Consider the following 13996-nt stretch of genomic DNA (forward strand, 5'->3'; position numbering starts at 1 on the left):
AACATAGGCAAATGTGTGATCATGCAATGAATGAAATCCGCTATGCCTATTTTTAATGTATCATGCTAGACTACTACAGAAATAGATCAGACCTAACTTTTAAAATAATTCCAACTTTATTTTATTTTTAAAACTGGAATGCATAGAATAAGTTAATTACAATAGTTTCATTACATTAAAATATGAAAAAAACCCAAATATCCTAATAATAATGATATTTATTGTACAGTAAAATATTATTAGGTATGGGCCAGATTATGCTCTACATGGCATAGTACTCTGTTCTACCTCCAATAAAACAGTAAGTGGTTGGTAGGCCTTGGCCCTTACTGACTACCTTTAATAACAACTGAGCAACCACCACCAAGTGGCTTACGGTTACATGAAACAAAGCCTCTTGCACAACTGAAGCAATTAAGGAAGCCTAGAAATAAACTCAGATCTGTTCCAAATTCCATCACCCAATTTCAACAGTAATGACTACATTAACTAAAATTATTGCTGTGTTATTTGCATAATGAAAATGTATCTGACAAGAAAAAAAGAGCTCTTTCTGAGGAACATATTAGAAAGGTAACTAGGGGGATGTGTGACTGGGATGACGTGTGTAGATTATATAAACAGAGTGCCCAATTCCGGAATCTTTATTAAGGCCCCAATCCTGCAAACTGATCTGCTTGGTTATACCCCTGTGCCCTCTCAGAGCCCTAGTGATGTCAACAGTGCTCTGCATAAACACAGGAGTTTGCATGTTCAAATCCTTTTGCAGGACCAGGGCCTAAATTTTTACTCAATCCTTAACTCAGGCAAAGTTCCCCTTCAAAGTCAACAGGTGTTTTGTCCCAGTACAAAAATCAGTAAATCTAACCTAGTCTGTCTACTTACTGTTTTCCAAGGGAGCTCATAACCTGTTTTATTTGAATGTTATATAGTGTAATTAAGATTGGCATAAAGAGGTCGAGAAATAGTAAATTTGATAATGCATCAAGTCTTTTCCAGTACTAGGGTAGGCAAGTTTTCCTTACTGGGCCAATTTTTCTCCAGGTATAACTCAATTCAAGTTAATTGAGTTACAGCTGTAGATAACTTGGTCTACTGTGGTGTGTGTTTGTGTGTGTGGGTGTGCGTGTGTGTATTTTGTATAGGATTCTTTCAAGGGCCTAATACTGCAAGGAGGAATATTGCAATATTTTTTGTTGCTATTTCAACTGTAATTCCTTGTGTTCAGTTATTTTTGGGAAAGCGTTTGCAATTCGGCAATCTGAAAATGGTCAGGCTCAGTCTTTTCTCCTCCAATAAAAGGAGAACAGAGAAAATCCTATGGCCAGCTCTCAAGAGTTTTACCCAGTGCCCTGTCAGCTGCATGGTTTCAGAGTAGCAGCTTTTATGGTGGGTCATGAATGACAAGATGATCTCTGATGCAGGTAGGTGCCAATCCAGTCCTGACAGACCAATATGGATCCCAGGTAAACCATGTACTATTGATTAGCTCACTTAAGTTCTCATAACTATATTTTAGTAATATTCATTTTGTGACATGCACAAACATCATGCTAAGAAAATTTGGATGCTCAAACTGAAGGAGGACATTGTTCTTACTTTACTCTGCTATGTCTCACCCTTCCTCTCCTCTTTCGTCTCCAATCACATACAGCTCCATGGGCTTAGGTCTACCGTTAAATACACAGAGGCAACTCTCAGTCACTTCAGTGAGAGATGCCCACATCTACTTGAGAGGAAAATGTGGTCCCATGAGTTCAGAAATTCACCACTGAAATACTTAACTTTTGATATATCATAAGACAGCTATATTGTTAAAATGTATCCATGATTTATATTTAAGTTATAATTATATTTGAATTGATATTTTGTAAAACATAATAAAACCTGGTTACAAGAATAGAAACTAAATAATTAATATATGTGATTCTGTAAGTGAACATATTCTGTGCAGAAATTATTATATATAAAAATATCTGCAAATAAAGAGCTGAAAGTGGCTAGTAAACTCTGGATGACAGAGTATACTGACATTTTAATAGCAGGAGATCACAGTTTTCTCCTGTTGATGGCACAATAGCACTATGACTTGACACAATATTTGAGGAGAAATAAAAATAGGTTATTTTGTAGTTTATGTAACTGCTTTTTATTACACAAATAATCAGAGGTAAACCAATAAAAAAGAGCTGTAGGTAACATCTGTGGCAGAATCAGCTTGTTGACAAAGTTTTTTTTTCTCTCTTTTCCTTCCCTGAATCAAGCAAGAAATCTGATTTCAACATAAGAGACAGGAAACAATGGGTGTGACCATGGGGCCCTTCAAATGTAAACTGTAACATCACCTGAAAATTAGATTACTCATCATATTACTTCATATGGATATATGATAAGTTGTGCCTACCTGAGCGAATGGTGTCACAATCAAGTCATCTCCGTGTCTGAAAAATAAACAAAATTATAAATTAGATGTTACTCACGACTATTCTCAATGAAGCTACTTTTAAAAATATCAGGACATGAATTAAGTCTTATAAATTACTTTAGTTAACCTCAGTCTTATTCCTCAATATCCATTCATCCCAGCTGCTTTAAAAATGTCTCTGAAAGGAAAACATTTAGCAGTTATCCAATCACCCGGTGGCTTTATGGGACTGCTGGAGAACCAGTTGATTTTACGCTGCATGTTGGACAGATAAACATGGACACACAGGATGAATCAGCAAAGATCACATTCCCAAACTTCCATTTCCCCCCCTTCTTTGAATCTAAATGGAATCTCTTTCATATAAGAATTAACCAGGCATGCCTGTGTGGCTGGTAGCACCCACAATTAGTTTTGGTGGAGGGACCCAGCCCACCTAAATATTGAAAGTGATTTGCATTAAGTGTTACTAACAGATTATACTTTGTGAGTGTTGGACAAGCTAGTAACTGCAGATGACTGGGGACTGCATCACAGACTAATAAAAACCTAGTTAAACTTTTAAACTGACTAACATATCTGAAGTTATATGGGAGTGTTACTTAATGTGTGCGGTTGCTGTAGCAACCACACCCACACCATGCTAGGTGATGTAGGCGCAAAGTGTCATAATGATGTGTCTTAGTGGAGGAGGGAGGGAAAGGGGGTTATTATTTCTTCGGTAACGAAAATTTCTTGTTGGAGGAAACTGGGTAATTCCCACTTCCCTGGTGAATAAAATTTCAAAGTTATACATAAACTACCACAGATAGTCATGGCCTGCGTGCGATATTTTGCATTTAGTTACCAGAGGTACTGAGTAACCACAGAGCAAAGAAACTTAGAGGGCTGACATATATATACAGTTTATCCACTCTTTAATGACATTTTCACAGAACTGTGACTGATAATGAATATACTGTAATTAACCCATGACAGACACATACATAATCCGATAAGTCATCATTTGAAATATTTTTCCCCAAATATGCTCCAATATGAACAATTTGTCTAATATTACTTTTATGGAATAAGGGTTCTAATCCTAGAGTTACCTGGCATCCATGTTCTTTTCAGAAAAAATAATAATGCTAGCTTTATCCAACTAGCTGGAGCTAGGAATTTCTAATTTTTATTTTTTAAATAAGGCAAAGAAAACAGTCAATAAAAGCCAGAAAATGATTCACAAAGAAATAATTTAATGAGAATTTGTTTTTAATATGCCTGCTTTATGCCTGCAATAGATATGTCACACAGGTTATAGATTGCAGCTTTAGCACCTGAAATCATTCATCCAAAATTGTTACTGACAGTTTGTATCGTAATGTGCTTAAAATTTTAAACCTATTTTCAATAAGGAGCTTTCCTTCCACTGGGAAAAATTAAATATATATGAGAGAAAGAGGGAGTGTGTTTAAAAAAGGGACTTTTCATATTAATAAAAAGGTCACTTCTCAGGAACTTTTATGATTAAAATAGAAATTTGACTGGCATTTGATTTGCTAAAAAGTGATTGTTACTATTTAGATAGTGCCCACAAGATAGCAGGTGATTTATAGGTGTTGCAACATAGTGGTCCCAAAAAGCTCTGAATGTAAGCAGACAGGCTCAGATCAAATAGAAATTAGGAGCCCAAATACCTTTGAAGATCTGGGACATTGCAACAAAGGATGGGGAATAGGATGAAACAAAAATTAAGTGAGTGACCAGTGATGTCGAGCATACACTTTACTAGTTGCTTTTATTGTCATCTCTCGGGTTAATAAAAAGAAAAGGAGTACTTGTGGCACCTTAGAGACTAACCAATTTATTTGAGCATGAGCTTTCGTGAGCTAGAGGTCACTTCATCGGATGCATACCGTGGAAACTGCAGAAGACATTATATACACACAGAGACCATGAAACAATACCTCCTCCCGCCCCACTGTCCTGCTGGTAATAGCTTATCTAAAGTGATCATCAAGTTGGGCCATTTCCAGCACAAATCCAGGTTTTCTCACCCTCCGCCCCCCCCCCCCCCCAAACTCACTCTCCTGCTGGTAATAGCCCATCCAAAGTGACCACTCTCTTCACAATGTGTATGATAATCAAGGTGGGCCATTTCCTGCACAAATCCAGGTTCTCTCACCCCCTCACCCCCCTCCAAAAACCACACACACAAACTCACTCTCCGTCTCTGTGTGTATATAATGTCTTCCGCAGTTTCCACGGTATGCATCCGATGAAGTGAGCTGTAGCTCACGAAAGCTCATGCTCAAATAAATTGGTTAGTCTCTAATGTGCCACAAGTACTCCTCTTCTTTTTGCGAATACAGACTAACACGGCTGTTACTCTGAAACCTGTCTTGGGTTAATATTTATGTGAATGGAAGAGTAGGTTTTAAGAGGGAAGAAGTGTGTATTTTAAGGGGGAGGGGGTCTTGCTGAAGTAGGTGAAGGCATGACTGACATGGTCAGGGAAGGAGCTGGCAAACCTCTTTGGGGTCTAAATTATTTAACAAAAGGCCAAATGTGGTATGCAAACAAGACTTTACTCCAGTAGGTGGCAGGTGGGGGTAGGTGGGGATGAGTTCACTTTAGTCTGTCTGCCCTACCTGAGTCCATCCACTTCCTCTGTTTTAGGCTCTTTACCGGTAAGGCCCTCTTGACCTGGGACGAGCCCCTGGAGCCATGTATCTTACCATCACCTGGAAGAGGGTTCCTTTTCTGGGTTCAAGCTTCAGACGGGTAGCCGTGTTAGTCTGGATCTGTAAAAGCAGCAAAGAGTCCTGAGGCACCTTATAGACTAACAGACATATTGGAGCATGAGCTTTTGTGGGTGAATACCCACTTCGTCGGATGCATCCGACAAAGTGGGTATTCACCCACGAAAGCTCATGCTCCAATACATCTGTTAGTCTATAAGGTGCCACAGGACTCTCTGCTGCTTTTTCTGGGTTCAGGGTCCCCACAGAGGTCAAACCATAGCAACTCTTCTATGAAACGGCATATAGTCCTCTGTGATCTGGAGTTCCTGTTGCTGTCTGGTAAGCAGACAGGTTTTCCTAGGGGGTTGGCACTCATAGCTCTTCCTTCCTTTTCAGAACCTTCTGTGTCTTGGAGCACTCTTCTTAGGTTCCCTTTCTTGGTGAGCTTTCTAACCAACAGAGGCTGTCCTAGCTATAGGCAGACTTGGATGGATATTTCTGTGATGGATGACGCTGGCAGGGCAGTCAATGGATGGAACCAGCTGAGGTTCTGAAGAGCAGGAAATTGCTGACAGCTGGGCTGCCAAGGAAGCACCACCACCCCTTCCCCATCTGCTCCCCATGCTCTGGATGGGTAAGATCGTAGCTGCGGCTCAGGGCTGCTCCTTGGCATTACTGCAAGCATGGTTGTGGCTTTGGCCATAAGTGTCACTACCTGCCTAGCTCCATATCAGCACCTAGCTCACACCTTCCACTCCGCACCTGGCCTCCACAAGCCAGGCTGCTTAGGCAGCCATTGGCGCCTGCCTCTGCCCCAGCTTCCACCCTTGACTCGCACTGTGGCTAGTCCTTCAACTCAGGGCCGGCCCACAACATTTTGGCACCTGAGGCAGGGAGCTCAAATCATGCCCCCATGCCCCCTCGCTTGGGCCAAAACTTTGAAAGGTCTCAATTCTGCATTCTTCCTCTTCTACTCCTCTCATGGTACTGCTCTGCTACCTACCCCAATAAAGGAGAACTAACAACTTTCAATGCCTTGTTCAAAAATTTTAAGTAACACTTAACTTTCAAACTCCTGAACAGCAAATGTAACTTTTCTTGTCTCCATAGTAAACACTGGCATTTTTATCTGTTTGAACAATCAAAGTGGTGCTTTCCGTGTCTTCTTGGTTGCAAAGATTTGAACTGCTTCCTGCTGAAGGTCCACAGTCTGAGCCAGCTCATGCTCTATTGAGATGGTTGCAAGGCCGACCAGCCTCTCCTGTGTCATTGTGGAGCGTAGAAGTGTTTTTATTAACTTCAGCTTGGAAAAGCTGCGTTCTCCACTGGCAACTGTCACAGGAAGCATTAGAAGTATGCTCAGAGCATCAAAAGCATTTGGAAAGAGGGTGGTCATCTTATTTGTGCACATATATTCCAGAACAGCCTTTGGAGTTGACTTTGCTGAAATGTATCTTGAAAGGGCTTTCAGTTCATCACCTAAATCACTTGCATCAATATTGCGCATGTCATCATCTGTCAACACTGTCTCTAGTGCCCTGCATTGCTGGTGTAGGTCTTCTTCAGGTATAGTGAGGAGTTTTGGAATATCATACAACATCCCAAATATACTGCTGTGTTCCTTGAGCTGCATGAAACATTCTTCAACTGACTTTATCGCACAATCTAGCACCTGGTTAAAGAATTCAACTTAGAATTGTTGTTTGGGGTCTCCTATGGGATTATCCTGTGCCTCATAATCAAAATGTCTTCTTCTTCGGTGACTCTTGTATACTTGAATGGGTGGGAAAATAGCTTCAGCATGAAGTTCCTCTGCCAACTTCTGTGCACTCTTCAGAACATTTTGAAATCCCTCATCTGACTGGTAAGACTGTAGGTATGACTTTGCTTTGTCCAGTTGTTCGATTGCTCCAGATATATCAAGGCCAACACCTTGGAGTCTCTTGCTTACAACATTTATTTCAAACAGTATGTCATGCCACAACACTAAGCCACGTAGAAATTTGAAGTTTTTTATGTTTCTGGTGATTCCATTTCCCTCTGCCACTGTTCTCCCACAAACAGTTCCTGTCATAGCATTATCCTCCATAATGGCAACTATGGCATCATCTATCTTCCCAGTTTGGTATTTGATAGGCTTTATCGCCTCCACTCAACTTTCCCATCGTGTGGCACTCAGTGGTTTCAGTGTCAGAGAGGATGTTCCCAGATGTTGCTTCAAAATTTGCCATCGATAAGTTGATGCAGAGAAAAATATATAGATGCTTTGAATTACATTTAAAAATTCAGCAGCCTCACTAGAAGCTGATGCTGCATCACTGACCACCAAGTTCAATGAATGAGAACTGCATGGGACAAAAAAAGCTCGAGGGTTTAACTCTCGGATCCGTGTCTGCACTCCTCTGTTCTTTCCTCTCATGTTGGCACCATTATCGTAGCCCCGACCTCTCATGTCAGCTATCGCAATTTCTGTATCTTCCAGCTTTTTAAGAAGCACATTTGTCATACCAGCTCCTGTAGTATCATCAATGTCAATAAATTCTAGAAAATGCTCTCTGACCATCACCATTGCAGGGACATTTTCACTAGGTTCTGTTGTTGTTACAAAGCGCACCATTAAAGTCATCTGTTCCGTATGGCTGATGTCAGGTGTGCAGTCCAGAATAACAGTAATATCTTGCTGACTTCAGATCTGCCACAATCTTCTGTTTGAGTTTTGTTGCCAGTAACTGTATAATCTCATTTTGAATTGTTTTTCCAAGGTAGTGGTGGGTGTACATTTCTTGGGTGGTGACTCTTCTTAGATGCTCCTGGAGTACTGCATCAAACTCAGCCATCAGCTCCACAATTTTAAGGAAGTTTCCATTGTTTGGCACATACAGCTAATCTGAAGTGCCACGTAGTGCTAGGTTTTGGGTAGCAAGCATTCTCACAATGGCAATGAGCCTTTTCAGAACATTTTGCCAGTAAAGAGATTCTGATGCAATCTTCTCTTGATGCTGATCATCTATGATGGCCTTTAACCTTAGTCTCATCTCAAGCTCTTTCCACCTATGGAATGCTCTCTGGTGATTTGCTGCCTTCTCATGGCATGCCAGATTTCTAGCCAGATTTTTCCAGTCCTTTGTTTCTGTAGAACCCAATGTGTCTGGAACATTAGACTGGAAGAGTTTGCAACAAAAACAGTATGCAGCATTCTGGCTTTTTGAGTACATAAGCCATGGCTTCTCCACTTTGTCACCATTGGGGATTTCATGCCAGTAATATGTTGGATGGAAACTTCTATTTTCATGGTCTTTGGGAAACGTGAAGTTTTTCACTTGCTGTGGCCCATGCAGTACAAGGCTACTGCTCAAGTGGGTCAACAGTCCTGGATCATCTAGACTTAAGGAACTAAACTCAGCAGCAGCTGTTTCTTCCACCTTCACCACACTCTTCTCTGATCTACACTTTTCTTCAGGAATGTGCATGGTTACATCCGTTTGAGATGGAGATATGGATGCTGCAGTAGCTGCCAGGTCACCTGTACTCTGACTAACTGGAAGATCAGGCATCTCCTCACAAGCCACTGACATAGCACTTGGACACATTAAATAATAATTATAATTGAATTTGAAAAGTGTCTCCATGCTGAGGCATTCAAGGTGGTCAACATTTACTAAAACTGAGTGGCAAAAAACTACATGAAGGTAGAGTTAAGGTTGCTTGATGGTATGTCGTCCCTGTGCAGAAGTTGACCTGAGCAAAACTTAAACTTCTGAAAACCAGGAAATTTCCACAGTATGCATCCGATGAAGTGAGCTGTAGCTCACAAAAGCTTATGCTCAAATAAATTGGTCAGTCTCTAAGGTGCCACAAATACTCCTTTTCTTTTTGCGAATACAGACTAACACGGCTGCTACTCTGAAACAGGAAATTCACAGTTACAGTTGTCCATAAAACCTTAACTCTGCCTTATTTTAGCAATGCCCTGGCACAGGTCATTAACACACATAGCTCTACTCTGCCAACCCCACAGTCACTGGAACATACAAGCTCTTCACCCCCTTTTTACAACCTATTCATTCTCACCCACAGGTTTCCATCTAACACTACTAAAGGACAAAAAGGGGGAAAAAATGTTGCCCATGGCACACCACGTTCCCTCTGTTCCTCTGGAGCTGGCAATAGTCAATGGAATTATTTACATACACTCCAGAAGCAGTCATTGTGTTAGGCATACCCATGTTAGGCACACCAAATTTCAAAGCCATCTGAATAACCATTCAGATATCAGAGCACTTAGAAGAACTGAGCTTTAAAGCATATAAAATGGTGGGAATGGGAACCCTCTAGCCATTTTTCTTTACTGGCGCAGAAAGAATGTACAGAATGTACATTTTCTTAAATAGCATTTTCAATTCGGGTCTTCTGAAATTTAGTGGGTGCCATGCACTGTCTTGGGTAAAACTCAACAGACAAACCATTTTGACCCACATCAATAGTTTGATCTCTAGCTCTGGGCAAACAAACAGACAAACAAACAATGCCTAGAAACCTTTTTTTAAAATGGCTATTTTGGGGCAGCTTATATCTTTGCAGCCTCTTGGTCAAATTACCTCAAAGTTAGGTCACTAAACCCTACCCTGCACCTGACTGAGGCACACCAAATTTCAAAGGAATCCAATTAAGCCTGTGGATTATGGAGGCTCTAGAATGGTCAGCCTTTAAACAGAACCTGAACTATAGTGGCACTGCAACTATAGAAATATAGAATACTTACAGACATAATGAAACAGAAAAAGGAAACCCAGACACACTATTATATAAAGCCAAGTAATGTAGACTTAACAAAATGGGCATAAGAAAACTGGATGCGTACTGGACTGACAGAGTACAACTGGAAAAAAAAATAGTGTTTTCAGATTATTTTTACAGTGGTGTGAGAAAGGTCAAGACAGACGTCCATAAGGTGAGAGTCTCACACACTTCCTTGGGACCACCACAGCAGTTAAAAAGTCATCCTCCTGAAATATGAGTGTGAGCCTGCCAGGATGGAACTCCTGAGGGGTGTCATGAATGAAGTCTCCCTTCATTAAGGGCAGTTACCACCGAGGGGGCCAGAATAAAATTGATTCATCATCGTACAGACAGATCACATAAAGAACACAAGATGGGCATAATATGCAGTGATAACAGCTCAATCCTGTGAGCAGACAGGCTCCTGTATTTTGTACAGTTTCAAGTGGTGGAGAAGCCTGCTGAGAGCCTTAGCTAAGGGTACATCTGGACTATGAGTTAGGGGTGTGATTCCCAGATCCCATAGGCATACTCGTGCAGCTCTCATCATAGCTAGCATGCTAAAATAGTAGTGTAGCCTCAGACCACAGGCAGCCATGGCACAAGCTAGCAATCCCAAGTACAAACCCACTTGAACCCCATGGGTAGATACTTAGGGTGGCTAGCTCATGCCATCGTTGCTTGTGCTATTTGTTTAGATACGATCAAGCGCTCATGCAGGCAGTGAACAGCTTGGGGGATGGAACTTTGAGGGAAAATCACATATTACTTCCTTCAGTGATTTGAATACACACATATGAAAGAATATAGTAAGTAACAATATTGGCCCACATTTTCAAATATGTGAGTGCAAACAGGTGAGTTTGGAAATGTGGTTTCTAATGTATCCAGTTAAAATCCCACAGAACTGGTTAATTTTCACAAATGTATACAATATATGGTGGATAATACATTCAGAGCATTTTGAAATTCTATATCACTTTAAAGTAGAGTATTACACTGGTATACAACTGAAACACCAAGGTATCTTTCCAGGATTTGCACTGGATGAGAAGGCCAAGCAGTCTGTAAAGCCAGCAGGCATTCTCTGCATGGTGCTCTATGGCTGGAAAATAGCTTTCATAAAAGGGTGGAGCCAGGCAGTAGGCTTTGAAAAGGCTGTGCTCAATGTTATCAACCCTGGGGAACTAGCATCCTTTGACTGTTCTCTGGGGCTGGGAACTTAGACTGTTGGATAAATGGGGTGGCAGGGTGATAAAATTGGCCCATTTTTAAACGCTGCACATCACTGTAAGGTATATTTCAGCATATTTTTCATGTATTAAAATTTATCAAACAACAAAATATAGGGGAAAATGTCATTTGCTCTGTAGATGTGCTTGGGACTTTGAGCTAACACTGTTTACACTCAAAAATTGCACAATATATGAAAGGCCACTACTGAATATTATTATGGTCTTCAGGATGAACCAAAAAAATCTATTACAACCCCATCCTCACTGTATACTTCTATACTTGGATTAAACATGGCATCCACCCACCTGTCTTTGTGAGGCTGGTTCGGACATGGTATGAAGCCTGTGGATGCAGGATTAGAGAAGACAGTCTGCAAGCCCTACGGTTGTGTTGTGCATGTACACCAGACAACAACAGTAGCAGGAGCGAAACCTATGAGTACTACATGTGAAGTAACATTGCTTGAGTACCCCATGCCTAGACTTTGTGATGCCCTGTTAAAACCTTATAGGACTTGATGAAGCCTTTGGAAAAAACTATACATGTATGATCTGCATGGTCCAGAGATGTTAAAAAATACTGACTATTCAGGATCAGGTTCTAGCTACAATGATGGTCAAAACTGGAATCTGAGTCCAAACTGCGTTATGATATCACAATGTAAACCGCATTATCACATTACGATGCCAATGCAGCAGAGCAGATGTTTCAGCTCAAAGGATAGAGAGCAGAAAAAAGGGATGGCTTCTCCTTGTACCTAGGACTCTCATACCATCTGCACTTGGGAAATGACCCAACTGAGTGTCAGATTTATGTGCTGGCTTCACAATTCTAATTTTACTGAACTCAGTGCTTTGGGTGAATATATCAGAGGTGTACAGAATTTAATTTATATAGGCTCTTCTCCCTCCCCCTCTTTTAACCATTTCCTTAACTCTAGTAGTCAAGAAAAAGTACTTGAATATAAAATACGTACTTTCAAAGGAAACAAACCAAAGGACATACTATTTCAGACTTTTCATCTTTTAGAGAATGAATTCCAGGGTTAATACAAAACTATCATCAATGCAAGCACACAAGAAGCTTTTTGTGCCCGAAGGGATGAAACATGAACTAATGTTTCGTCTGGATTGATAGTGAAGTTAATTCAGTACCTGTGCATATCAGGTGACCAGTGAGCTGGAAGCTGGACACAGAAGTTTCCCAATGAGCATTAAGATTTCAGTTTTAAGAAGGCTATCTCTCCACACCGCTCCACCCTGAGGCTATGCACACACACGGAACTCCCATTATCGCATTAGCAGGAGCTATGCAGCAGGCCAGGAGATGACTGTTATGATTAATTGAACTCTCAATTTAGAATCTTTTTTATTGTAACATGCTTCCTGCAACAGCATTAGCTTTGTCTAAAGAGAAGGTTTAGGAACTCAGTTTCCTTTGCTAAGTATACTGTTAGTGAGTAACTTGTTTTAAACATTTAATATTTCCACAAGGAATAACAAAACAAGAACAGACTCCTTAAAACTATTAATGGAAGAAGTAGTGTGTTTTGCAGTAAAGATTTTAATTTGGAAAACAAATAAGTTTTAGTGTTAAGCAATACTACCAGTGATGGTTCTGCATTTTTAATAATATAAAATGAATTCTACTTGTATGTCATAAAGAATAATATCCCGTATTATATGGTATTGTAAAGGCAAGTGAGCAATACTTAGGGGATCCTGGATTCACATGCATGAAAAAAAATCCCATGGTCATAAAGAAACACACCCTTTTCTTGCGCAATAACAGACTGATTGCATAGTCAATAAAGGGAATTAACTCGGCCTTATTTCACAAACTTGTTTGAAAAGGGGATCGTAGTGAGTACTTTGCCTTCGACATCCTGTGAATTTCTGTAAAATATTGCAAGCAATTGGAAATGGCATAGTACTCAGGCACTGGTCTTCATTTTAATTAACTTTTCAGTTATTCTTTGTTTATAACTTTTTTAAAATGGGTTATCAGGATTTCTTTAAAATATGGTAATATATTCACTGATGCCAAAGTCTAGAGCAAGTTTGAAGTTTAAAGGCTTATCTAATCTAAATATAAAATCTTAAAAACAAAAAAACTATGTTGCATCTTTTTCTTAAAAGGCCATAAATACTTTTCTCTTGCTTTAATAAATAAAATATGCCCCTGTTTTACTGAAATTCTCCAGAAAAGCACTCATGTCTGAGTTGAAATTAATCAAATTGATCAAAAGAAAACATATATAGTAGTGGGAATGAAACTTGAGGTTCAGAATGGAATGGTTCTTTTCATCCCTTGTACATATTTATGTCACTCATTCTGAGAGAAGAATCAAGATACCTGCAGTCCAAATTCCTCAGAATCTAAGGAAGCCAATAGTAGTTTCTAATTTTGTTAAAATATAGTGCAAATTCAATTTTTTAATAACTATGTATTTTTCCTCTCCTTGAATCTGACAAACAACTTAAAATTGAAAACTTTTTGCAGATCATCTTTAAGGAAAATGCTTTTCTTGCATATCCTAAGAACTGACATCATGTTTACTTACAGAGTATTATTATAAGCGTTAGATTTCAAGTTCCTTCTGGCTCAGAAATATGAGTATAGGCTGTATCATGGGGTAATTTGGCTTTCTGTTCTTGAAAACAATATATATTTTAATTTTTTTAATAGTAAAGGCCCAGATGAAGCTTATATAGTAGCTCAACTGGTTGGACCTAAGCTTCACTAAGCTTCAAGGAACTCTCCTTTCATGGGCTTAAACTTGCACTCAATGCAAATTCTACCTGAACAAACAGTACAGGATTAAGAACAT

The 13996-nt window shown here is 39.8% G+C and overlaps 1 protein-coding gene across 10 annotated transcripts in view; it reads right to left on the bottom strand.

Moving 5' to 3' along the window:
- The window catches only part of PDE4D (phosphodiesterase 4D), a 773254-nt gene that overhangs the window by 160444 nt on the left and 598814 nt on the right, over positions 1-13996 (bottom strand). For all 10 annotated transcript variants that reach the window (XM_073343989.2, XM_073343991.1, XM_073343992.1 and 7 more), the window contains one exon: positions 2405-2441. In XM_073343989.2, the coding sequence (XP_073200090.1) occupies positions 2405-2441 (37 nt within the window). The remainder of the gene's footprint in view (positions 1-2404; positions 2442-13996) is intronic.

The sequence above is a fragment of the Lepidochelys kempii genome, chromosome 5 (assembly GCF_965140285.1).
Source record: "Lepidochelys kempii isolate rLepKem1 chromosome 5, rLepKem1.hap1, whole genome shotgun sequence".
NCBI lineage: Eukaryota > Metazoa > Chordata > Testudines > Cheloniidae > Lepidochelys > Lepidochelys kempii.